This window comes from Thunnus thynnus, chromosome 8 (assembly GCF_963924715.1).
Source record: "Thunnus thynnus chromosome 8, fThuThy2.1, whole genome shotgun sequence".
Lineage (NCBI taxonomy): Eukaryota > Metazoa > Chordata > Actinopteri > Scombriformes > Scombridae > Thunnus > Thunnus thynnus.
In genome coordinates this window covers 11,953,522-11,980,816 of record NC_089524.1, presented here as the reverse complement: position 1 = coordinate 11,980,816, position 27,295 = coordinate 11,953,522, and the positions used below count along the sequence as shown (strand labels likewise).

Genomic DNA, 27,295 nt, shown 5'->3' with positions numbered 1-27,295 from the left:
AGGATTTAGTTGTAATAATATCTACATGTATTTATTTTTGTTTTTGGGCAATGTTTCACTCAAACAAAGGTAGTGTGGAGAATTTAAACAAAAAATTTATTCTTTAAAAAGTGAAGTGAGTTTTTTTTAAACAGTCACATTTCATAAGGGCTGATAATAGCAGCGTTCTCCCTCACAGGAACAAGTAGGTTACTGGTAGTGATAGTAAGGAGGCAGTTTGAACATGAAAGGTATTATTTGGTGCTTCTGGTTTTATGGAATGAAATGTGAGAGTTTATTATATGGTTTTCACAAGCAAGCCAAAAAAAAATTTCATTAAAGTTGAATAGGTCACAATTTTACCATTGTTGGTAAACTGAGACTTCATCAGCTCTATCTAGTTTAATATTTGGCAGTATGAAGTGTACTCTATAAAGCATCCAAGCTACCTATGATATTGTGCATCTTGTTTGCACCTTCATCAATATAATGAGTCTCTGATATCAGTCGAACAAATGCAGCGTTCCTTCTGGTGCCCATCCCACATCGCCTATTAGAGGAGGGGACAGATGCTACTGTAGATGACAGCAAAAGCAGAAGTTCAACCAGAAGAGACCAACATGACAATATAGATCATTGCGCAGTGTATTTTAAAATATATTTACGATCCTAAGTAATTTAGCCAAAAACCCAGAAAAATCTTTATTACTCAAAGTGAAATGGCAGGAAATTATTAACTTAAGGTTAGACAAGAAGCAATAACAAATTGTTTAACACCATGAGAAGCAAACTGCTACATGAAACATCTTCCGTGATGTTATTTTGATATTGTGTCTGTCCTGATTTTTCGTATTCTTGGAATGTAGATGTTGTTTCAACCCTCTCACCTCCACGCACTACCGCAAATTTGAACTCATCTACAGTAGTCAGCCCAACTTTCACCTCCTCAACTCCACGCACCACGGCAATTCCTGCCGTGGCTTCAGACACGCCTGCAGCTACCAACACACCTTCACTCACCTTGTCAACTCTTCCCTCAAACACTTCAATTCAGACCATTCCAACTAATGCATCTGATGGTAATGTATTCAGCCTCAGTTTACAGTTTTGTTTGCCACATTAGAGTTGCATTTGGCATGATATTTCCCTGAAATGGAAGTATGGCATCATGTCAGGTAAGGCTGTTGCAAAATAGAGTATTTCTGTCAGAATGTGACCTCCATGATCTCCGTCCTCCAGCCAATGTCACACCTGCAAACACCTCTAATGAGACCACACCCACAACCACTTCCACCAGCAACCCAAAAGTCTCTCAGGCACGCGGCAATCAAACTCAGACCTCACCTCCAACCACACAGTCCATCACCACAGTGACTCCTACCACCGAAGGTTGGAATTTTCTCATTTATATAGGATTGTAATAAGTGTGTTGTGCATACACTCGCACTGTGGATAAAAGGGTTACAAATAATGTATAAGCTAAAGGCACATACTTTACCTTTAGTGTGCTTTGGGAGTATTTTAAATTACTTGTGTTGTTTAACTAAATGTTAATGTTTTTTGTATTTTTTATTCCTTTCTAATTTCTTTTGAATGTGTCCTCCACGCCCTGCACCAGCCCCTCCACAGTGTGAGTATCACTTTAAAAGATAATCCATCTAATGTTGTTTTAATGTTTGTATTTCTCTCTTACTTTACAATGAATATGTTGAAAGTGGAGTGTACAGAATGATCCTCGGCATACACAGGAACGTTTTCAACACCTATATGAACAAGGTTAAAATAAATGGCAGGTGGTTCATCTTACTAACAGGTTTTACTGTGTATTGTTTGTGCAGGTTCTTACACTGTTACACCTATCAAGTTTGGCTTCCAGATCAACTTCATAAACTCTTCCCTTGACACCTACACCATAAATGTTAAAGAAGAAGGCCAAAATCAGATTGGAGGCAAAGCCATTTTTCAGCACTCCAATCCAAACATAACAACACATAATATCAGACACCTGAAGCCCTGTACTGACTACGAGCATAATGTGACATTTGACCATGCTGGCATAGAAATATCCTGTAACCACAGTGATAGTAATACTACAGTGAAGACAATGGAAATGAGTGAGTAAAAATAATTCATACTGTTGTATTGTATTTTTTTTTTAACTTTAGAAATGAGTGAAAATGGGAGAGACATTTGTGCATCACTTCTGTATTTCAGCTGAAGATGACATTAAACTTAGCAGCTGCCTCCCTGGATATCTTTGTTACAAGAGTGACTGGGACATCAGCTCTGTGCAAATAAATAATCTTACAGCCATGCGATGCCCAAGTGACAATAAAACGTTCTGTATCAAACCTGGTTATAATGACATTTGCACAAATTTGATGACAACCTTCACTCAAGAAAAGTGTGTGAACTCCTTTAACCACATCCAACACATCAGTGCTGGTATGTATAATACAGTCTACATGTATTTTTAAATGCATGTTATGTAGACCTCCTTTCATCATGTTTTATATATGTGCTTTTTTCTCTTTTTCAGCTGAATTTTTAAATTCAAGTGAAATAAATGTGACTCCTCCCACTGAACTTCCTGCAAAAATAGACAGAAAAAATGTACTTCCAAACTGCACTGATCTCACCATTGATTACATTTGTTCTGGTAAGTGGTCAGACTGAAAGTAGAGAGACTTTGTTTGTCAGCAACATTATAAATGGATTTACATGGATACAGATAGTGATTCAAATCTGCATTTCCATTGTTTTGTACTCATAGTGTAAAAGAGATGAAGATGTAAAGTGGAGTAATTTTTGCAGGGGTAAAAAACATATTTTTCTAATAACTGTAGTGACATAAATTGTGTCTTCTGGTATGAGAGGGAGGTGGTGGTGAGGTATTGCTTTGTGAGCTCTGTGAATCAGTTTTGAATAGAATATTGGTTTTTGCTTTGAATGTCTGAATCTAAACTGTTTAAAACTGATCTTAAATTCTGAGGTAATATTAGTTGATGGAGAAATGTTGTCACCCTTCTGTCTCCCCAGATTCTGACAATAATCCCAAGAATTTGTCTGAGCTGGAGCCTTTTACAAAATACACCTGTACTGGTCAGATCAAGAGAGACAATGTCACCATTAAAAACACAACTGATATCCATGTCAAGATTGACTGTGGTATGTTGTTGCAATGATAGCTTGTAATCTAAGATACTAAAGACCAGATTACTCAGTTCAGTGTTAAAGATGTGTGATGTGTTCTTACAGATTTTAAAATTGAAAATAAATCAAGCAACTCAACCGATACCTCCATTGGGTTGAACTGGACAACAACCAGTCAGAAATGTCAAGAGGTCCTTCCCGAACTCAAGGGGCTTTCATACGACTGCAGTTGTCGTTCTGTGGGTTCAACCTCGGACAAGAAACGTGCAAAACGTAAGTAAAATTTTAAAAATCTTTTCCATTTTAGATCAATGTACATTTTGGAGTTTTGCAGATTAACTTGCTGGTCAGTTTATATGACAAGTGAGATATACAATGAAGACATTTAAAACTTCCATTTGCCTCAAGTATATCATTTTTTCTTCTGTGCTCACATTTTAGCACGTTGAGGGATAATAGGTGTAAATAAGCTGAGATGAAACGACAAGTCACACTTTGGTATAAGTTATTAATGAAAAATTAAAATCAATTAAATATGATACAGAAATAATATTGAGATGAAAGAGTTTAATTACCTTTTTAGAACAACATGATGAGAAACTGATTACAGCTAAAATTGTTGCCCTTCATATGATTTGCTGGTTATTTATTTGAAATAGTTTTTAGAAAGTGTGATATTAGTTGATTCTCTGTCTGTCAGCTATGTAGTACATAGTGTATACAAAAGTGTTACCTCGCAGGACCAGACAGTGATCTACAGTCGCAGTGACACATTGATGATTTAGATATCTATATTCTTGTCAGTTAATGGTAACTCAACAAATGTTTCTTAACTATAGGTTCAGTCTTTTAACATCTCTTTATATGTTCCTGTTGTTATTAAATCGGACACCAAAAGCAGCTAATGAAAACTAAAATGTTACACCTACAGTTGACAAACAGCGACCTGGAGGAGCATGTAATGTTTCTGGACTGACACCATTCATCGATTACACCTGTAAAGTCCAACCCACCTACAACAAGAACGAGAAACCCCAATCAACTGATGTTAAAGAGAAAACTAAGCCTGGAGGTAAGTAAACAGCAAACTGTCTTTGGAAAATATTACAGTCAACACTTATACATAGTTATATTTAGTTCAAAAGGGCTAAAAATGTATTATATAATGTTCATAGTTGAATATTAAGTTAAGATGACCATGAGCCAGTAAAAGTAACAGTTTTAACAACAGCACTTAAACTGTGAATATTTGGGGAGAAAACTGACATCACGTATTGAACTACAGCTACATTAAATTATGCTTAATATTGTTTCTAAATGAATCATGTCAATTTTTGGCATTGACTCAACACAAGATTTACTGTAATGAATTATTTAGTTATTATTTAAGAAAAGGATAGTAATCATAATTATAAACACAATTTATCTTACTTTTTATCATAATAATAATGATAATTAAGAATGATGTACTTTATATCGTTACTTGTCCCGTCTTATTTTAATTAAATGGTGATAAATATTGATAATCAAACAACATCTCATTCCCTGATAGCAATACCAATAATAATAATGATACCAATATATAGTATACTGTATATTATATAAGAAAATGTATTTTCTACATCACACACACATCCAAACCTTCCTCTTCCTCTCTCCATCTTCTCTACTTTTCCTCCGTTTTTGGCCTCTGCCCTCTGACAGGCTCATATTAAGACTCACCTTCTTCACATTCGACAACCAGTCAGTAGGATAAATGACACCCTGTGATCGTGACAGTCTGACAACCCCACTGAGTTTCAGGCACTCTGATTAGCCAGACTCCTAACACAGCTCCGGCCAACACATAACAGATGTGTGGGATAAATGGAATAACAAAAAGTAAAATTTTGAAAGCTGTTTTAAAATAATTTCGCAATTCCATTTCAAAATTCAGATATTAATTAATCGTTTAAAGGAAATACTGATGCCCAAGACAATCAACACAGTAACACTAATGAGCTTAATCAGTGTTAAAACTGCTGGTATTTTAAACTCAACAATCACTTAAACTGTGAATAAGCATAAAGTGTTGCATCTAAAGGAAAATATGTTGTTTTTTCACTCTCTTACAGTACCAGGAGATTTTTCCAAGTTTGACATAAGTGTTCCAGAGCATAATGTGATTAAAGTAACCTGTCGTGTGGAACATTTCCATGGGCCTGAGAGGCAATACAATGCAACTCTTAGTTATAATAATGATGTCATTGAGGAGAAGAAATCACGAAACAACTGTGATTTTACATTCAAAGATCTAAGCTACTTAACGACCTACAAAGTGGAGGTTTGTATAATCCTACTTTTCATTTAACAGTGTTGTTCAGTTTATTCCTCATACTTATATGAGTTCCATAATTCCTAAGTTAAAGGGATGATCTGTCTTTTCAGGTGGTTGCTTTCAACGGATACCTCTCCAGTAAAACCAAGACAGAACGTGTTGACACTTCCTGTATGTATGGTCTTAATTAATGCCATAAATTGCTTAGATAAAACATTTCATTCAGACTAACCATACATGTCAATTTCTGCACATTTTAATCTTTGATATAAATGCCACCCCTTTGATTTTTTTTTTTTTTTTGCCATAACCATCATTTTGCAGACAATGACAAAGCTCTCATTGGCTTTCTGGTCTTCCTCATCATCCTCACGTCTGTGGCCCTTCTCGTGGTCGTCTACAAGATCTTCATTCTGAAACGCAGAAAGTCTCAGTAAGCATTGCTCAGCATCTGTCAGCTTGCTTCCATTTGTTGTTGTTTTTTTTTTTGTTTGTTTTGTTTTACACAAATAAAGCTCCATGTATCTACTGATAAAGTTCTACTACTTCATTCTACGTTCTACTAGTTTCTACTTTATTGCATTTGAATTACATTTGAGCCAGGAACCTTCATTGCTGTACTCAAACTATTTGTTTAGCCCTCCTTACTCCATCCTATTTTCTATATAATTTAACTTCTTTCAAACAAATCTTCACTATTTTTTTTTCACAGCGACATGGGTGAAAACATGATGCTTATTTCGACAACAAGTGAGTAGATCTTAGTTGTAGACTTTAGATTTCCTGTTTTCTCTACAACAGCCATGTTTAAGTATGTAATAGATAACATTCACATGTAGCAGCTATTGTTATGATGTTTATAACAATCAGAATATACAGATATATTCCTTTATTCCTTGTTAGATAATGCAGAAGCATGTTTGAAGAGAAGTCATTTATAAAAACTGAGAAAAATATTCAAATATAACATTATATTTACAATACTACAGCATTACTATAGCATTACATAGGAGTAATTCATTACATATAAAATGGTGTACTGTGTAATAATTTAACCCAGCCTGCTAATATTGAATGCATACAAACTACACTTATAACAAGTATCAAACTACAAATTGCAGAATTTTCTGTTTGTATTTAAAGTGTTTCTCATTTGCTGACCGGTTTCCTGTTGTAGATGATGAGGAGAACCTGCTGCCTGTCGAACCAATCGCAGCGGACGCCTTGCTGGAAGCTTACAAGAGGAAACTTGCTGATGAAGGAAGACTTTTTCTGGCTGAGTTCCAGGTAACTTTTCTTTCTGTGTTTATATTATAATTTGTTTTGGTTTTTTTTAGTTTTTTAGTTATAGTTTGCAATGGGGGGAGAAAGGGGAAGATGAGACATTGTATACTGTAATGAAAGTTGAAGAACCCAGCCACTTGGCCACCTACAGAGTACAAAGAATGTGAACAGTACTCTACAATTGCATGTATTGTATAGTGTTTTTGTCTTTCACACTAACTAATAACATGATTTGTTTCTTTTTTTCAGAGCATCCCCCGAATTTTCTCAAGGTACACCGTGAAAGAGGCCAAAAAGGCTTGCAACACCCCCAAGAACCGCTACGTGGACATCCTACCATGTGAGTCTGTCGTCTGTTTACTGTTTTGGTGCTGAGAGGTTCAGTGGGCACAGCTTGGTACAACACACAAGGCTCTTTAGATAAAAGCAGCAATCAGATGTGTATTGTGTATTTTTATTCGCTCTTTTTGACCATTAAGATGCACCTACATCACATCATCAGTTGAAATATACTACCCTGTAAATAGGTTTCAGCAACATGACAGAACTGTGATACTATGAGAAAATAGACTGTAGTAATTGAATGTATATTCTGTGGTAACTACCCCTCTGATATCTGTAGGTGTATAAAACCATTGTGGGAAATGTTGCAAATCAGTGAGCAGGAATATTTTATGACAATATTGGATTCACATATTTTTAGTATAATAAAATACCTTGATTTTTAGGTAATAAATATCTAAAAGCAGTTTCTCAACTCCGTTTGCAGATATTTTACAACAGTATATTGTGATACAATGTATATTGTTATTTTGACATAAAATTAGTATACCAGCATATCAGTTAGACTTACAAATATGCTAAACACACTCTTTCATTAAGGCTGTGTGAAGTTAATATACGTGATGTTGTTTCTCTGTCTTGAAACAGATGATTATAACCGTGTCCAGCTGACCACAGGAAATGGAGAGACAGGATGTGACTACATCAACGCCAGCTTCATTGATGTATGGAAAACAACCGGATCATACTACTTTTACATATAACACTGCTAGCACTGTAATAAAAAAATATAAAAATGATAGCAAGTATATTTGTCTGAACAGTGTACCTGCACTAAATAGACAAAGTTCATGACCTCTGTCTGGGAAGACACACCTTATTGAACATGTTTGATTTCTTATTCGCAGGGATACAAGGAATCCAAGAAGTACATTGCAGCTCAAGGTAAAATAATGCTCTCATATCCTTTACACACTCACTCAGTGAACTTGTATTATGTTTCTGTTTGATAAATGTGTGTGTGTGTGTGTGTGTGTGTGTGTGTGTGTGTGTGTGTGTGTGTGTGTGTGTGTGTGTGTGTGTGTATGTGTGTTTTAGGGCCGAAGGAAGAGACTGTGGGTGACTTCTGGAGGATGATCTGGGAGCAGCAGTCCTCTATCATTGTCATGGTAACACGCTGTGAAGAGGGAAACAGGGTAAGAACAGCAGTTTTGCCATTTTGTTGACTTTGGTTAAGAAACTCTCAATATTGTAAAGTTTGTACAACATAGTAATAATTAGTAAAACATTACACTGACAGAAAATATGATGTGAATGTTAGATTGTATAATATGTGATTAATGACAGTTGATACAATGGATACATAGGTATTTGTTTTTTAAATTACCAGTTCAAAACTGTACGGTATGTAAGTGTCAGAGCAAATCTTCCTACGACTGACTGACTTGAGTCTCTCATTCATTTTAACACACTCACACCATCAGATATAGACAAGCCCAAAATTCTGTGGCCTCATTTTTTGGAGAATTTTTTACCTGTTTGCTTTTAACATCCACCAACTACAGAACATATTTGACTTCTGACTTTCAATGTATTACAGATTTGCGAAACTGGGTTGTCACTGACTATCTGCTCCTCTCACATGTTGTGTTAAAGGTCAAGTGTGCGCAGTACTGGCCATCTCCAGACCGAGAGACGGAGATCTTTGATGAGTTTATCGTGAAGCTGAACTCAGAGGACCAATGCCCTGATTACACCATCCGCCACCTCAGCCTAACTAATGTGAGTCTCCATCAAACCCGCAGATAAAATGTTAAAAAAGGGCAGTATGCTATAGCTGCAGCCCACCCAGACAATACAATTTTGCGTGTATCTATTAATCTACAATATTAATAGCTCTGTGTAAGTGTTTATGTCTTTATGGAGGTTTGCATATCCATTTTGGTTTGTATGTTCAGAAGAGAGAAAAGAATTCAGAGAGGGAGGTCACCCACATCCAGTTCATGAGTTGGCCAGACCATGGCGTCCCAGGGGAGCCCCACCTTCTCCTGAAACTGAGGCGTCGAGTCAACGCTTTTAAAAACTTCTTCAGTGGCCCAATTGTCGTCCACTGCAGGTAAATACACACAAGGTCACATTTTCTGGTCAGCTTACCTTCACTTCTGTCAGTTTAAGATATTGACATGAAACAGAGTGGGAAAGGTATAACTGGATCACTTTCTCTATACTAATGATCAAAATCCTTAGATTCTTTCATGCACTCAGTAGGTCTGTTAAAGTGTCATTTTCAACTTGCATCTAATTGCTTCCATGACCACCTAAGCAGATTAAATGATGTGATTGGCAATCAAGGGACTTATCAGACCACTTCCGCTTGCTCATGAACTTCATCTATAAGTACCTTGACATGTACACTGACAGAAATATTTGAACACATTGTCATTCTCTCATGTGTAGCGCTGGAGTGGGCAGGACTGGCACCTACATTTGCATTGATGCCATGATGGAGGGTCTGGAGGCAGAGAACAGAGTGGACATCTACGGATATGTAGTCAGACTCCGCAGACAGAGATGTCTTATGGTTCAAGTCGAGGTAAAATGTCTGTTTAGACCATATTTTAAACACAGTATTGTATGTGTGTGTCTATGTGTGTGTGCGTGTCTGATTAGAATCAGCGTTAAGTTAATGTCGTTAAGTTTGTTGAAACATACAAGGAATCAGACTGCAGTTCTCAGTAATCCTCAGTGTGCTCACACTCAATGAAAAAAAAAACACACAGGAAGGAAACCAACATGAACATACAGCTAAACAGAGATAATACAGCGAGACAAGGATACGCAAGCATAGAGACAGTCATTATGCACACAAAATATACATAAGGCATAGAAATAGTTAAGTGACAACAGCTGGACAAAATAAACATAACTGTCTATAAACAGGTTCAAACTGGATAACCATAACTATAATGCAGCTATACTATGTAACCAAACAAGTACAAATAGTAGTAATAATACAAGTAGAGTGCATGGCAGTGCAAAGAACGCCGCAACAAATATTACTGGGAAGTACAATGAATTACTATACATACAATGGTGGCTTCATATGGAAATTAGTAAATGTTAAAGCAGGAAACAAAGGAACTGTAATATGAAGGTAGGTTTATAAGTAAATGGAATAAAAGGTAAAATCAAAAAGCAATGTTGCAATTCCATTTTAAAATATGTTTATTTGAAGACAGAATAAGAAAATTGAATAATTTATTGGCAAATATAATTATTTTGTTCTTTTATTCTGAGTTTATTGATGCATTATTTATTATGAGACAATGTGATAGTCTATAATTATTTCAGATGCACACTCCAGGCTCAATATGTTTTAGTATCTCTCTTGTCAGATTTTAAAAAAGCATATTTTAATGAAATGTACAGCTATTACACCATACGTGTTGTATGTGTTACATTATGATAAAGTATAAATATGTAATACGTAAAGATATCAATATATGTTTGACATTTGGCATTGACAGGTTATTTTAACGGGAAATGTATTGAGACCTCACATAGGCGGTTTAACTGTTCGTGAGTTTGATGGCATGTGGAAACAAACTGTTCTTGTTTGTGGTCATTTTGGCGCACAGTGCTCTCTAGTGCCCACTAGAGGCGAGAAGCTGAAGTAGGTTGAAGAGTATGTGTTTGATTATATACTGTATTTTTGAATTGCACATTTATTTAAGTGTAAGTACATTGAGTGCAGAACATAAGGAAGCTGACCATGAAGAATACTGATGATGATGATACAGTACATGCATAGTATTTCCTTTGTTAACTCTACACTAATCACAAAGGAGCAGGCAGTGATAAACAGAAATGGATGAGTTAGAGAGTAAACTGAATGTGATGTGAATTGTGCAGAAGTTTCTGCAGCTCAATAGCAGTTTGTCTTGTGTGTGTATTTGTGTGTACTGTCATGTATATTTGTTCTGTCTCCAACTGTACATCTGCTGTGTATTTAGAAAAGTGCATTTGTCCTCACATAGGCCCAGTACATCCTGATTCACCAGGCACTGCTGGAATACAACCAGTTTGGAGAGACTGAGATCCCCCTGTCTGAGCTCCACAGCGCATTGAGCACGCTCAAACAGAAAAGCAACGGCAATGAACCCACCTTGTTGGAGGATGAGTTTGAAGTATGACACTTTGTTATTTACCTTAAAGTGTATAAATTATCATATTTCTCTGAAAAGAAAAGCTTTGTGTGGACTAAAGTAAACATGATTACATTTGATCTAACCAAAGTAAGGCAATTACCAATGATGTTCACCTACATTTGATTTTAAGAAAACTGAACTGTGTGGTTGCACAGTAAACAACAGTGTGTAAGAAGGATTATTGACTTATGAAAATAATAAATAACCTAGAAGCAGTTAACATGAAAATTTTTCATTATCACTAAAAATATGTTTTAATGTTTATCCTTTAAAATATATTTAAAAGCGTATTGCTATAGCCCTTTCCTGTTCCTTTATCTTTCTCCTCTTCTTATTAAATAATATTGAGGATATTACTGTTATATGTATCACTATTATCACTATTAATTACTTTATGATTAAAAAAAATGTTGTCTTGCAATTCAGAGACTGCCCAACTATAAAACCTGGAGGACATTCAACACAGGGATCACAGAAGAAAACAAGAAGAAGAATCGCTCCTCATCTGTTGTCCCATGTAAATATCAGCCTTACATGATACTTATTACATTTTACACTATAGAGATCCAGCTGTCAGTGTATGTGCACTTTATATGTAGTGTTCATATATTTTATATTCCAGAATAAATGTGTTAATTTTTTCACTTGTGTCTCAACATATCAACCCTTCAGACGACTACAACCGAGTGTTGCTGAAGCTGGATGAAGGACACAGTCGTGATAGTGATCACGATGAAGATGAAGAGGAAGAGTCATCGGATGAAGAGGATGAGGAGTCCACAAAATACATCAATGCGTCCCACATTGATGTATGTTACTTTATTGACACTTTGAGCTTCTTTAGTAACCCTCTTTCTGTGTAAAATTGATCACCCTGAACCTGGATGCCAGAACAAAATTAACAGTGTTTTGTCCAATAAAAGCACAAAAAACTGTCTTCCTCTGACTATCTTTCTTGATGTAGCGGGTATCATCTCATGGATGTGTTTTCTTGTCCACACAGGGTTACTGGGGCCCGCGCACCCTCATCACAGCACAGACTCCACTCCCAGACACCATCCCTGACTTCTGGACTATGGTTCACCAGAAGAAAGCATCCACTATTGTCATGCTCTCAGACGGCAGTGAGGGCGATGAGGTATTTAAAGTATCATGCATTCTGTCCTTGCACACAAATGTCCATACCATACACATATAATGTTGTAGGATTAAACGTGCCTTACATATAGCTGATATACCATACACACTGATGGTAGATATGTTGTGAATAAAGTTGTTTTATGTTTTGTGTATCTTCTTGTTCATAGGACTCTGTCTACTGGGATAAAGAGAAGAAAACATTTGGGGAAATTGAGGTAGAGGTGACAAGCACAGAAGCCTCCCCATCTGTTATCAGACGCAACATGCAGATCCGTCACGTCAAGGTAAGAGGACAGCCACCTATTTGTATTCAAGAGGCTTTAAGTTGTAACAAAGTCTGCTCTGTCTCCATATTTGTCACTGTCATCCTGTAATGTGACTCATCAACTCACCAGAATTTTACCATTACAAGCTATTTTAACCCAACAACGTCTTTTGTCAACAGAGGAAAGAGAGTCGGTCGGTGAAACAGTTCCAGTTCCTGAAGTGGGTGAACACAGAGCTGCCAGAGAAACCTCAAGATCTGACAGACATGATCAAGGACATCAAGCACAGCTGTGGCAGCAGTAAATCACAGGGAAGAGTGCCCATTTTGGTCCACTGCAAGTAAGACAACCTCAGAGGAAATGTCCTCTGCTACACAGAATCTTTTCATTTCAGCATTTCATATTGTTCACGTCACCTCGGCATATCCAGTTTTTAGCATAAGAATGACTCAACTTTACCAAATGCTAAGATCTCTGGCTTTCAAAAATAATTTTTGAACCTGAAACCTCTTTTGGAACCAAACCTTCACCTACTTCAGTTTCAAGACAGTCCTGAGTTGTAATTCCACAAGATTGTCTAAAAATGTTTGATTAAAGTCACAGACTTTTTGATGCTCCTTCAACCTATATAATCACCTGTTTGAAAATAAACAAGCATATAGAGAGAAACACTTTGAGCATCAGAGGAAGAGTAAAGAATTTTTATGGAGCCCTGAATTTTAACAGAACATTTTAAAGGGTGCTCTCCACCATGCCTCTTCTAATTTGAGCAAATTATAGTGGGTATAAGGCTTACATGATAAATTAAGGGTAAATAAATATCTTACTAAAAAAAATATTGTTATAGTAGTACTCAGTGAGTGTGTGTGTGTTCCCTTTCTTCAGTGACGGCTCATCCCGTTCAGGGATTTTCTGTGCTCTGTGGAACCTGCTGGACAGCGCTGAGACCGAGAAGCTGGTGGATGTTTTCCAAGTGGTCAAAACCATACGCAAGGAGAGACAGGGCTGTATCCCCAGCATGGTAAGAAAGGAAAAGGAACCTAACATCTGTCTGCACACAGTTTCATACATTTTACTTCCAACAGCAGAAAAAGTAGTGCTATATATATAGCACTTGGCTGCTCAGTCAGACGATGTTCTGCAAAAGCTGACATGCTTAATTTAGACGTTTTTTTTTATGTCCCTTTAGTATCTGTTCATAAATCTACTGTGATATATTTAACAAAGAGACAAAGACTGAAATTCTGTCTATAAGGTGTTGTTAATTGGTTGATTTGAGGAAACAACCAGGAGGAAAGGTCATCCGCACATGCTTGATGTTTTTAGTACCCTAAAAAGTGTGTTGAGTGACCGTATAAAGATGCCGAGATGCTCCACAGAATGATTTTGAAGGTCCACAGCTGTGAAACTTGAATGATATGTGATGATAGCTTACTTTCAGAGATATGGGTTCCATTCTGGATATGGTTTTAAAGGGTTTGTTTTATATGTAATGTTTCAACAGTTCATATTTAATGCCTGTTTTATTGGTCCTGTATTCAGGTGCATCACCTATGGTCAGAATTAATATTTACAAATACAAAAGTGTAAATGTAATGTTTTTCACACACCAGAAGCCCACACAACATTTGCTCTGACTCACTTTAAATGCTGAAAAAATTCAGTTTCTTTGCTTATAATACTATTTAGAAAGAATTGAAGCTTTTTCTGGTGTTCTGATCTGTGTTAGGCCTACTTAAGAAAAAATGAGCTTAAAGTCTACAAAGTGAATTGAAATATAAGGCTTATTGTTATAAGAAACTAGGATTGTATCATTATTTTTCCACTCAAACTGGTCTGTGTCTATTACAGGACCAGTACCAGTTCTTGTATGATGCCCTGGAGGGGGTCTACCCTGTCCAGAATGGGGAGGTGAAAGCAGCACAGGCCCCTGCAGCCGACTCGGTCCAGATTGTAAATGAAACCAAAGCAGCAGAGCAGCCTGAGCAGTTAGCCAGCACTACCAGCAACGACCAGCAGGGGGCAGCAGAGAGCGCTCCTCTGGTGGCTGATGGAGGGAAGGAGGAGGACAAAGTGTCCAGCAGCCCCACAGAGACAACGCCACTGGAGGACACCAGCAACGGCACCACTGTCACTTCGGATGTCTGAGAGGAGGAGCAGGTTTTTGCAACTTGTCTGGGAATGATCGCTTTGGTTTAATTCTTTCCTTTGATTACTTTATGAATGTATAAATGTAAAGCTTTAACACAGTGTGGTTTTCTTTGAGATTTGTTAAAGAATTTGATCAAATGTTGTAATGTCGATCTCCAAAAAAATATGATTTAAGTTATAAATATTTTTAGTGAGAAATGTTTCAGGATGCAAATAGTTTTTTCTTTTAGCTAAGTTTACCTAAAATGCTGTTTTCAAACTAGGATTCCTTTGATTTATAGTGAGAGACATCTACATGAAAACTAAATTTTAAATATAGATAGAAGTTGTTATTTACATTCCACTATTACATTGCATTTTAAGTTTGAATTAGTTTATCCATTAATATCCTTGCTAAAATAATGGATGCTATAGTCTACATTTATATATCTGATATATCCGATTTTGAGTTCATAACATGTAATGTGACACTGTCCGATTTTATTAAATAAGACTTATGAGGAGAGTCTTATCTCTGCAGAGTACTTGTTTATTTGCCATTGCCATTTTGAAGTGTTGTTTTTCATAATTCTCTGTTAAAGCTGTCCTATGTGTGTATTTGATCTGTATATATCACTTTTATGGCTAAGGTGACCACTAATCATTAGCCAGGTCTTACTCTCAACAAACACCAGTGCTCATCAAAAAACAGGTGCAGACATAGGAATCTAAAGTTTAGAAAGGAGGGGGTTTTTTGAAAGGGGAACTAGCACCTTAGATATATAAATTGTTAAAGTAAAGTTACAATATTGTAAAACACAATATAAAAGACAAAACTGTTGAAAATTCCCAATAATTTACTTTGATAACATTTTAAAATCAGCAGTTCATTTCTGGAATTATTGTGAAAGGCAAACAGTTACAAAAATTTAAGACACACAAGATATAAACATGGACAGTTCCTCAAATTCAGGACAATCATATCAGAAAAACATTCATGTCATTTCTCTGCCACGTGGAAAAGATTAGCTTCTGTGAGCTCCAGTCTCAATAAACATCAGCTGTTGCATTTCTCTGAACAAAGCTGCATCTTCTATTGATTCAGTGAATTCCCTGCTACAATTAATTAAATCGACCAACAATTACATCTCTAAAAAGCCATCACAAATACAAGTACAATGTATAAAAAGTATAATCTACATGTAAAAACAATCAAGCACTATTAAATCAGAGAGAAAACAATGAAATCCAAGTGTTATCTACACCTTTTACAAACCAAACTGATTGTTCAAGGTTAGAGGTTCAGAGACGGTTTGTGAATCTAATAAATACCTGAATTCTTACAGCACGAAGAACATATCAGCTAACATAAAGACATACACATGATTGCCACGGTCAAATAACAGACAATTTAATAACTTCCTGGTGCTGTCTGCTCTGGTGTTCACAATAAACTGTGAAGGAGTTAAATAGAGTGTTATGATACACTCATGCAGTCAATGTTCTGCATGAGGACATTTATCTTAACACTTTGCCTCTCGTGATAAAACCCGACTCAAAAATACTTAGAAGAGAGGGAGGGGGTGGATGTGTCAAAATACAGTTTATATACTAATGTATGCATGTAGTAGTACACTACATACTGTAGTGTATACTAATGTACTAATGTAGTAATATGCTAGAGCTTAACTTTACTTTTCCTCGGGGGAAAAGGTCAGTTTAGCATAGTTTTGGTGAGAAATAAATGCCTAATATTTATTGAACAATCAAAGTCTTCATTAGGGCAAATCCTCTGGCAAAGACAGGCTAATGCCCTAAAAAATCAAACAATGTTTATGAAATATAATATATTTTAAAGCTGAATGGACAACATGTCTTGCAGGAAATAGATAGAAAACTCAATAAAAACAAGTCTTCGAATACTGCATAGAGGTTGATAATACAGTAGTGGGGATTTGGACAGATGCTACAGTACATACCAGCACATGGCTACATTGCAAAAAAAAAAAACTGAATATCTTCAAAAGGCATCAAACATCAGTACAGTAGTGTGGTCTAGGGGCATTTCTATAATAAAATCCTGGTTTTGCATTCACCTGATGCATCTCAATACTTCCCCTATTATTACTGATTAAACATTGCATCATGTACATTAGATTTTTGCAAAATATTTGGTCCATTCTGTCCATAAAAGGTTATGATTCACTGCTGACTGCTGCTAAATTTAGCAAGACAGACTTAACTGAGAAAACATTTCCCTGAATTTCTTGGAAGAAGCAGATTTACTTTCACTTCTGTCTTGATCAGCTTGACAGTCAGGTCACACCCCAAACAACCACAAAAGAAAAAGCTTTTTGTTTGACTGTTAAATAGCAGAGCCAGCTACATAAAACCTGTAAATACAGTGAGTAGGAGGAAATGCTCTTTAAGTGTGTGAATATCTCATGCAGTGTGCAAAATTAACATTCACTTCTAAGGTGTGTCACTCTATAGAAAATACTACATTTACATTTTTAGTTGAGAAATATCATCCCACACAACACAGACAAACACAGAGACACTCTGTGGTTCAACCCAGCTGTGTTGCATTTTTATATTAAACCTATAGTAATGATCCAGTCAGTTTCCAGAGATCTGTTTTACAAAAAGTTTCATACAAACCAGTTACTTTGCTTTGCTCAGAAATGGCAAAGATAAATGACAGTCTATATCTGAGGCATTCAATTGTTATCCTCTCTGACAGGTCGCACCTTTACATCCACAAAAATTCAATTATTACTGTACAACGTTTGGCGCTTCACAACTGCCTCACCGTCTAGGCTGCATGTTTCTGTCTCTTGCTGCACTTACTCTCACATAACCACCTCAAGGCACAATCATACCTTCCCTAGTGTATGTTACAGACAGGAAGCTGTAAGCATCCTTGTCTGGTCACGTTATTGGAGAACCTTTTCCTTTGTCCTTCGGCTCTTCAGTTGACGTAATCAGAGTCAAACTCCCTGCACAGTGTTCCACCTTCACAACTCCAACCTTTCGCTAGACCAGTTCAGACAAACTGGCTATTTTGGCTCATCATCAGGTCCAACAGCTCAAACCAACAGCTCAGTTCATCAGGATACACAGAGTGCATGGCCAGCCATGATATAATGTAAAAACCACTGGAAGCTTCAGCTTTAATCTTCATTTTTTGGCCTTGCTGTCTGGCGTCTCCTCTGCACCATCGTTTGATGAGGTTTGCCTGGCAGTTGCAGGTCGGACCTTGGCGGGGTCAGATGTAGCCTTGGTGTTGTCAGATTGGGCCTTGGCAGTCTCTGGACGTGCTTTGGACTCTTTCTTTGGTGGTGGAGGGGTAGCGGGCTCCCAGAGGAAAAACTCATGCAGGAGTGTGTTGACGGGCTCGGGACATTCCATCATTATCATGTGACTGCCATCCTCCAGGACCTTTAGGAAGGCCATGAGGAGGATCTGAAAGAAAGCAAACAGCAAAAAAAAAAAAAAGTTACAGTTTGGAGTCATCAACAAAACACTGCCACTTTAGATTTGGTGCCAAAGTACTTGTCTGGTGCCAGACCTCTGAATCACCCACATCAAAGAACTGGCAAATCAGTCTGATTTTCATGGTACCAAGGGACTAATGTAGTGGAGGGAAATTAAGTTTTAAAGTCCCACTCAACTCAAACATATGTTTCGCTTATTGTTACTTCGCTTAGATGTTTAACCATCGCTGTGCAGAGTGATGTATGTGCAGAGTTTGACACTAGAAGGCTGTTTTAACATTCATCTGCTGAAAGTGGAAAGTTTCTCTGAGCTCAACTTATATCTAAGTTAAAGGCATCTACTTACAAACATGATTTGTGACATCACAACAATTTTGGAGTCAATTATGGTTCAGTGTGCAATTGTGCAACTTACACACATTTAATATGAAAACTCAAGCGCACATATACTATGAATGGACTTTTTTTTATGAGGAAGGAAGAACAGATGTCATTTTAAGGATTTTAAGTAACTGAACGTTTTTGTGGAAACCCCATATTAGATGCAAATTATTAGACAAAGCAGAGTATTTTTATGTCTTCAAACATGTCTGGAGAGGAACTTTAAACTCTAATGCACATACACATATACTAAGAATGGACTATTTAGTGAAGTGAGAAACCCACAGTGAAGCATCCCACAATTTCATTTTTGCTTTCGTTTCTGGATTTTTTAATGAGGGAGAAGGAATAGATATTTAATAGAATAGAATTTTAACCAGGTAATTGAACTTTTTTTGTGGAAAAAACATATCAGAAACAAATATTAAAGCAGAGTATTTTTATGTCTTAAAACATGTCTGAAGGGGATCTTTTAGTTGGCTTGTCAAGTCAGTTTGGGTGGAGCAGCTATAGTTTTAGTAGGGTGCAGCCAACCATGATATGTTGTACTGTGGAAGTCACTAAAGGGAATACTTTGAGAGTCTATTTTTTCCCCCTAGTTTGCGTCACAATATGACATGCAGTTTCCCAGTTTGAATCCTTTACCTCTGCCATTCGCTGGTCCTCTTCAACAGGGACAAACTTGTCATGCATGCCGTGAACCAGCAGGATGGGCACAGTGAGCTCAGCATGGTAGACCTCGTCCCCCTCAGGCCAGTACTGCCCGCTCATCATGGCACGCAGCACAAAAGACGACACGTTGAAGGCATTGTTCTCTTTCAGCAGCTGCTTTTCCTTTGCACCCTGCCGAGCAAAACCAGCCCTGCAGAGGGCAGAGAAGAGGAGGCATAGACAGGCTTCATAAAACAGTATTAGGATTCTGAAACTCTGGGTGAAATAAACACACACGGTGCCTTGCCGGTAAAATTTGTATAAATATCACCCTCAACACTGTGAGCGACAGGTATGTGTGAATATCTCAGTTAAAAACAGCTGTTCTGAGAGTAAAATTACTGGTAAATTTATTCATGGTAGTTTTATCACTTTAAAGACAACCAAGTGAAACAAAAAGTCAGTGTTTGTCTCTATCTGTGTCACACTGCTATCTGTCTTACTTGAGAAAGCTCCAGGCTAGCAGCGGGGAGAGGCAGTGAAGCACACATGTGGGCAGGTTGAAGATGGAGCAGAGGCTGGGCTCCAGAGCTGTGGGACCACCTCCGTTGATCATCACCATCTTGTGGATCTGTTCTGGATACTCGTGAGCCAGGAACGTACAGAACGACACACTAGGCAAGCAGAACAGAATCGTGGTTACAGTACAGGCTGTTGTTTGTTTTGAGGTATTTTTATTTTAATTACAACATACTGATATAGAAAGTCTGTTGGGAGTTGAACATTTTTAAGTATTTGGGGAACTTATAAAAATAAATCAAAGTACTGTATTCACATAATAGCAAATAGCTGCAACAGTATAAAACACTGTAATAAGTAACAAATTAGGTCTGCAAGAAATTATTAATTTTTATTTTGTTAACCTGTTGATTTTCATTTGATTTATCTTTCAGGCTTTATAATGTTTAAAAGTAGCGAAAATGCCCATCACTATTTTCTCAGAGCCTAGGGTTACGTCTACAATATGAATGCAACTAACGATTATTTTAATTATCAATAAATCTGTCAATTATTTTCTCGATTAGTCGTTTGGTCTATAAAATGTTTGAAAATGTTAAAAAATGTTGATCAGTGTCTCCCAAAGCTCAAGGTGACTAACTCAAATGTCTTCTTTTGTCTTGACCAACAATGATAGTTTACTGTCATAGAACAGTAAATAAAACAGAAAATATTCTCATTTGAGATGCTGAGAATTCTCAAAACTATTACTTGATCATTAAAATAGTTGGAGATTAATTTTCTGCTCTACGAATAGCTTTTTTCCCCCAAAACCTTAAGTCACTTAAGTCAACTTATACAACTGATTGTTTCACTACAATTCTGTGAAGGTTTCTTTAAATGATAGTTGATGTAATGACACAATATGTAAATGAGAAACCCTGACATGCTCACATTGCCTGTCTAGTCTTCTCATTCTACTTCTTAATACTATGGGAAACCAAACCAGAGACATGCACAAGTGAACAAAAAAAATTTTGGCTTTGTACAATCTAAAATGTCTTTCTAAAGAAAAGCTTGTAACTGAGGATTTTAGAAAGTTATGGTGACATTGAACCAGATTTTTCATTTGATCCCCTGAACCCTCCAGGATGTTCTCTTTCAGTTCGACAGTGTGTTATGTGAAGGTTATGATCTCATTTACCCATAAGAATGTCCTATGAGAATATTCCTCTTGCGTGCATATCTCTTGAAGATAAGTCTTATATCCTCAGCCAGGGCATAGAAAGTATACGCTGCAGCTATCTGTGGTGCTGAGCTGGCACCGTGACCTGCCAGGTCCGGGGCGATCACCTCATAGCCCAGCCGAGAAAAGAAGTCCAACTGGCTTCCCCAGATATCCAGCGAGCCTCCCACTCCGTGGATAAAGAACAGGGCCACATCTGGATGAGTCCCTTTACAAGCTGATATCTTCCTCTCACAGTCGATCACCACAGTGCGCTTGGGCTTTCGCCTGCGCTTCCTGGGTTGCTGCAACTGGTCTGGCTGACCGGCAGTAGGTGCCTCTCCCCCTGCTCCTGTTTCAGATGCCACATCTTTTCCTGCTGTGACAGAGTCAGACCTGGAATTAGGGATGCTGACGGGCGGTGAGGAGTTGCTACAATCTGTCAGTTCGACCTCTAGAGTGCTGTTGGGTTCTGTCTCTCCATTCTGGCCGTTTTTCAGCTCCGCACTCGCCCTGTCACCCAAGTTCTCAATGAATAGCTGTCCATTACGATATACTGTGATCTTCCGTTTGCAACTGACACTACCACCCTGCCCTGTGGGTTCCTCCACCACTGGCCGGTCAGGGATGATATGTCGAACCCGTAGGACCCGGCCTGGTTTCACCTCTACAAACTCGTAGCCATCAGCAGGTTCTGAGGTTTCTACAGGAACCACAATGTTGACCGACTTTGATGTTAGGCAGCAGAGAAGACCCTCCATAAAGCTGGTCAGCATGGCTGCCAGTCTGTAGGGAACACATTCAAACAAAAAAACACACACATAAATCAGGACACAAATACAAACGTGAATGAACAGGTACACATACACATTGTCAGTAATGTGAGTCAAAGGTACATGAATTATGAAAGGAACCATGAGAACAAGCAAGTTCTCCATCTAACTTAGCTAATCAGACTATTAGGACTGTAAAATCTGGTAAAATAGCTTATAGTGAAGCCTAACAATCCAAGTGTACCATATTAATCATTTTTTTATTTGTTTGTTATTATTAACTTTTTATCAGGCTTTAATTTTCTTTCGATCAACTTGTCAATTCATTGTTGCAGCTCTTAAAAATATCAAACTTTGCATAATACTTTCAATAAAACAAATGTAACTTAAAGCTAATTTAAAGACAAATAATTATATATTATAATTCTTTATAATATATAATTCTAATATATCTAGTTTTGTATTATTATATTATAAAAATGACAGAAAGGAAGTGTTAAAATAAATATCAGCAAAGAATCATTTAAGTTCAAAGTGCAAAATATTTAATCTGGAGCTCTAATTAAGATGCATACTCGAACAAAAGAACATCCACCTTTTTTAAGAAACATGTCTGTTCTCATTTATTTTCAGGAGAATATTAAATCTCTACAACAAATGAGCAACCGGGAACCTTCAAATGTACCATTCAGAGAGGTAAACATGTTCTTTTGCCTTTACAATCTGGCTTCTAATTACAACTTAAACCCTTGCGACTTTCTGTCAGACGTAACTGAGCATCGTCTTCCCTCAGCGTAGCCTTTGGCGGTATTAATAGCTGGGGACACAAATAGCTCTGTGGGTTAAAGCTGCCCGCCATGTGATAACACTGCACAGGCCCACACTGCTGCACTGTCAGTCAAAACCTCACAACAGCCATTTAACAGTAATTAATGCTACTTTTTACAGCGGATTTATGTTTCTTAAATCACATTCAATAATAAAGGAAAGTTAGATTATTATCTTGTCATAGCACTCCTTGCATGTTATAATAAATGTATAGGGATGTTGAATGTGCACAACAACAACAGGTAAGGATACTGATTTTAACTCCTTGTTTTTAAATGATCTATTCATGCTGCACTATTACAACCACCTACAGTAACAGATTGGCTTCTTTGTGAGCTCTAAAGCGCCTCTTTTGAAAAAGCACAAAATATCTTTCACACCACAATTCACTATCAGATTAATATTTTTTTCTTTGGTATAGATGAGACTATGTATAATATGGGTCTCATTCACAATACAGTGTGTTTGGTTGTCAGTTGATTACCAGCCATGGCAACAGCAATGCAGCCAAGCAGGGTCTGCAAGTCTCTGCTGGTGGCATTATCCTACCTTCCTGTTGCTCCCCTCCCTACTAGAGGAGATTATACTTTCTAAGTCCACACAACACAATCTGCCTGCAGTGTATCTCCTCTCTCGGTGAAAACAGTCACACTGTACAGCAATAGTTTACCCCCTAATGTGTGATTTGTAGCATCTTTTTCTATACTTGCAACCCATCAGCTACTGCTTTCATCCGGGGATTATGGGCACAATGTAATAGAGCGTTCCTGCTTTGCTGGCTATTCTCGTGCCCTTTCTGCTTATACTTGCACATCCTCTTTCCAAACGGCAGGGTTGTACTGCGCTGTCTGTTTATTGACTGGAGGAGGCTGAGCAGGCCATTGTGATATTACTGAGGGTGTCACATTCACCTCTAATATTATCCTTGCATCAAAAGGCAATCACTGACACAAACAAATATGTTTCTTGAGTGGTCTACGTCAATTTCAAAAGCCTTTAAATACCCCTAAAAACTCCAATCCATCCATCACCTCCCACTTTTAAAGTACCACATCATCTTCATCCACCTCAAATGTTAGAATCAACTTTAAAAGACTGTTGCTGTGTGATAGTACCCAAATACAGAAAAGGTGCATGTCTTATGTCCCCTTTTCAGCATAGTAACCCCTTTTTTTCCAATCTAGTCTGTAGATATTATTCAATAAGCAGGAAAAAAGATGGCACTTTTTCTTTCATACAGTTGGGAAAAATCCTTGCAGGGAAACATAGGGACAGAAGAACAGAACAGAAGACTGTTGACGTAATTCTGTGATCGGCAAGTCACTGACCAAATGATTCTCTGATCAGACAACATAAACTGTCCCACTCGTCTCTTAATTGAGGCTGAAAGAGTAGGCTGCATTACGCATGATGAGCCTGCATGTTGATTCATATTGCATGTCGTAATTCATCCAGTTGGGTGAAACACATATGGTAGTGATTAGTTGACTGATTCATTCCATTTCTGTTGGCTGCTGGCGCAGTCAGATGTCATCTGTCTTGTTTACCGTCATCAGAGGGTAATGAGGGAGACCTCTCATTCACTTTCCAGCTCAGATTAATGAAGCTGGTCCAGAGATGAGCCAGAAATTAACCAATAACCTCATTGTCACAATCCAGCTTCCCTGACTTGATTGTTCAAATTAAAATGTAAAACGTTATGTTATGTGGAGAAAGCATTGTTTTCTCTTCAACAGCATCCCAGTGTTATTGATAGGTTTCATACTGTAATTGTGGGTGTTTGCCTTTACATTGTTGCTATCCTTTCTAATCGCAGTGAGTTTGATTCTTGTTGCAGTCCCTTAGTGACTTCTGTTGTCAGTGGCTGCAGGAGGCTGTTATATAACACAATCACAGTGGGGACTCGTGCCCAGAAAAGAGCAGAGACTGTCACATGGATTAAGAACAATTACAGTGCATTCACTGTTGATAGACCCTGGCTACTGTAGGTAGTGCACTTGCTTACTGTGGTGTATCATACTTTTATCAATGCATCCTGTAGTGATTTGAATTTGAATTAGTGCAATCCACTATCTTCAAAATAGGCCTAAGTCTTTCTTACAGACTGCTGCATGGAGAGAAGATGCACATTTTAAGCAATAGACCTTCACTGTCTGTATGTTGCTTTGTATGAAAACAAATGCTCTAAACACAACTGATGAGAAACACTGGCTTTTAATGAAATTCAAAAGTTATTTCGAAGCATTTAGCCAAAGGCTGGTGAGACAGATGCATCCGTTATTATGTCGATATGATAATGTATTCAAAAATAAACATATTTTGAGTCATTTCATGCATTATGTGCGAAAAGCATTTTTGGTGACCATTCAACAAAAATGTAAAGCTGACAGATAGTTTAGGCTTATAATATAACACCTATTACACAACAGAAAAACAACTTTTCACAAAGGAAACGATACGAGAGCTTCATTGCGCACTAAAATAACATTGCTGCTTATTGTAGAAGAATAAGACGTCTTTTACCTGATGTTTTACGTGAAACAAAAGGTCCATCTATTCCTTAATAACAATCCGAGGTGAATAGGCCACTCACTGGGGTCTGATGCTGCATATGAGGTCAGAATATCCTTCCCTTTTAGTTCAATTTCATTTCAGAATTTTACTCTCGACACACTAAATAACCTGCTTGCCTTTAAAGCGCAACTTCATATGCAGAAACCTAATCCTTGTCTGTTGCCAAACATTATCAAAACAATCTCAGTCCAAGAAAAACAAAAAATACATGGCAATACAGCAAAAAACATACCTTTATATTTCCAAAATTCCGCGTGAAATATGATCAGATTGATGCGGTTTTTCTTATGAGGCACCGAGGAAGTAGGGGAGCTATAATCTGTTGCAGTCAATCCAATAATCTAATTTATCTCCTGTCCAGTAGGTAGCCTCCACACGGCGGCCAGTATCAGCCTGTTGACAGCATATCTGTCTACTGTTCAGAGGCTCCAGGTGTGTCCCAGTGTTTCAGTTCCATGTTGGGATATTGGAGACGCGCCGGAGCGCAGCCGGATGTCAGCGGTGTTTTTACTCCAACAACTGAATTGTTGGTGCGTCCGAACCACTGAAACGTCCTGGTTGAGGTTGTGGATAGGGAGAGCTGCCCCCTGCTGCTCTGTGACGCAAGACAACCAGAGGATATGCTCATGATCATGAAAAAACAGTGGTAAAAAAAAGTAAATAAATATATACATTTTACTGCCAGTAGTGTAAAAAGTAGCAAAACTGAAATTTTAGATTTAAAGTAACTTAAAAATTAAAGTGAAAGAAATGTGACAACAGCTTGTGCCTTATCTAAAAATATTCTTACTCTGTGGTAACTAGAGTCTAACTATTCAAATGAGAATCTTATAAAAACCAACATTTTGCAAGTTTGCAAACCTCTGACCATCATAACTGGTATCTGAGGTGGTGTATTAAGGGTCATGCATGAATCTACCAATGATTTCAACTGGCTTTCACTATGCAGTGTGTAGATGTTTTCATTAACTGACTCTGTAGTCAGAATTTGTGGATTGAAACCACAGTTGCTGCACAGAAAACTTCAGAGGAGATCAAGATAGCTAAGTCACTATTTCCTTGTAAATGTACTTGGTTTGTTAAATCTTTTTTTCCACTAAATATTTTACTTAACAGTGTAGCTTTTTCACTTTTGGCACTATGCTTGAAACAGTTCCTATTGATAGTTTTATTCAATTCATGTCATTGCAGCAAGACATCCTCTTCTAGTTATTTGTTGTTATTTTGAATTTTAATCAAAAATATTCAAGTTACTATGGACAAATATTCCACAACAGCAAAGAATATCCACTTTGTCTTATTCAGTTCTCCAGCATCACAAGAAGCTGGTGCTGTTGCAGTTGCCATGGCTGTTGTTGCTAGGTAACTATATGTAAGGAGCCCATGAAGGCAGGTGCTAGGGTAAGGTGAGAGAGGACCACAGACATCAAGATGCAACCTCTTCATCAGCCATAACAAATTAAGGTTAATTTGAGGTCTATCATAATATACTGCATGTTGGTCATAAACTGGGATATATTGATATTGATAATACTGTATGTTTTAGCTTGAGATAGCTGAAATGAGCATATCTGGGTATCAAAGAGCATTGAATAAAAGGGAAAAAAAGGACAGAGGCATTGTAGCAGCTTTAAAACTATGTTTTTAAGTGGAACCATGAGCTTGAAACTGCAACAGTGCCTCTGTACTCTTGTATGTTTAACATATCAGGGGCTTTCCTGGTTTAAGAAACATCATGGTGTCAGTGGTGTAATTGTCAAACACTTGGATTGTCTTAAAAATATGAGATTTCTGCTGCTTTTCTCCACAGGATGTCCTTGACACACTCCCAGATCGCTCATTAATGTGGTACACTCACCAGTCCTCAAATCCAGGATATGTAATTATTAAATTAATTTTTTTAAATACCCCATATTGTATCCATCTCCAATTTTGTTTGAAAAGAATAGCTGGATGTTTTTTATGTTATTTTGTCTCATGTTTTTTTTTTTTTTTTTTTTTTAATTTTTTAGCCTAAGCTTGTTTTTTATGCTCTGGTCCTCAGAGAAATTATATTTCATTCAGCTATATTTTGGACATTGGTGGAAGAAGTACTTTTACTTATGTAAA

At 37.4% G+C, this 27,295-nt stretch overlaps 2 protein-coding genes across 2 annotated transcripts; one reads left to right on the top strand and one right to left on the bottom strand.

Annotated features, from left to right (window-relative positions):
• Nucleotides 1-917: 917 nt before the first annotated feature.
• Nucleotides 918-15,297, top strand: ptprc (protein tyrosine phosphatase receptor type C). The gene is made up of 28 exons (XM_067596530.1): nucleotides 918-1,368; nucleotides 1,598-1,609; nucleotides 1,818-2,093; nucleotides 2,194-2,424; nucleotides 2,519-2,638; nucleotides 3,019-3,147; nucleotides 3,238-3,405; nucleotides 4,064-4,204; nucleotides 5,247-5,455; nucleotides 5,560-5,620; nucleotides 5,774-5,882; nucleotides 6,162-6,199; nucleotides 6,627-6,736; nucleotides 6,983-7,073; nucleotides 7,664-7,740; nucleotides 7,924-7,960; nucleotides 8,114-8,211; nucleotides 8,672-8,797; nucleotides 8,974-9,131; nucleotides 9,473-9,608; nucleotides 11,053-11,202; nucleotides 11,650-11,740; nucleotides 11,896-12,032; nucleotides 12,227-12,361; nucleotides 12,531-12,647; nucleotides 12,809-12,969; nucleotides 13,515-13,650; nucleotides 14,481-15,297. Exons 1-28 carry the CDS (start codon nucleotides 1,140-1,142, stop codon nucleotides 14,775-14,777), a joined length of 3,780 nt encoding a protein of 1,259 aa, XP_067452631.1. The 5' UTR covers nucleotides 918-1,139; the 3' UTR covers nucleotides 14,778-15,297.
• A 229-nt stretch (nucleotides 15,298-15,526) lies between these two features.
• On the bottom strand, nucleotides 15,527-25,883 carry abhd8b (abhydrolase domain containing 8b). Its single transcript, XM_067596531.1, has 5 exons — nucleotides 25,419-25,883; nucleotides 20,991-21,797; nucleotides 19,792-19,962; nucleotides 19,283-19,499; nucleotides 15,527-18,224 (listed from the first exon to the last, which is right to left on the bottom strand). Exons 2-5 carry the CDS (start codon nucleotides 21,785-21,787, stop codon nucleotides 17,940-17,942), a joined length of 1,470 nt encoding a protein of 489 aa, XP_067452632.1. The 5' UTR covers nucleotides 21,788-21,797; nucleotides 25,419-25,883; the 3' UTR covers nucleotides 15,527-17,939.
• Between the last annotated feature and the right edge of the window lie 1,412 nt (nucleotides 25,884-27,295).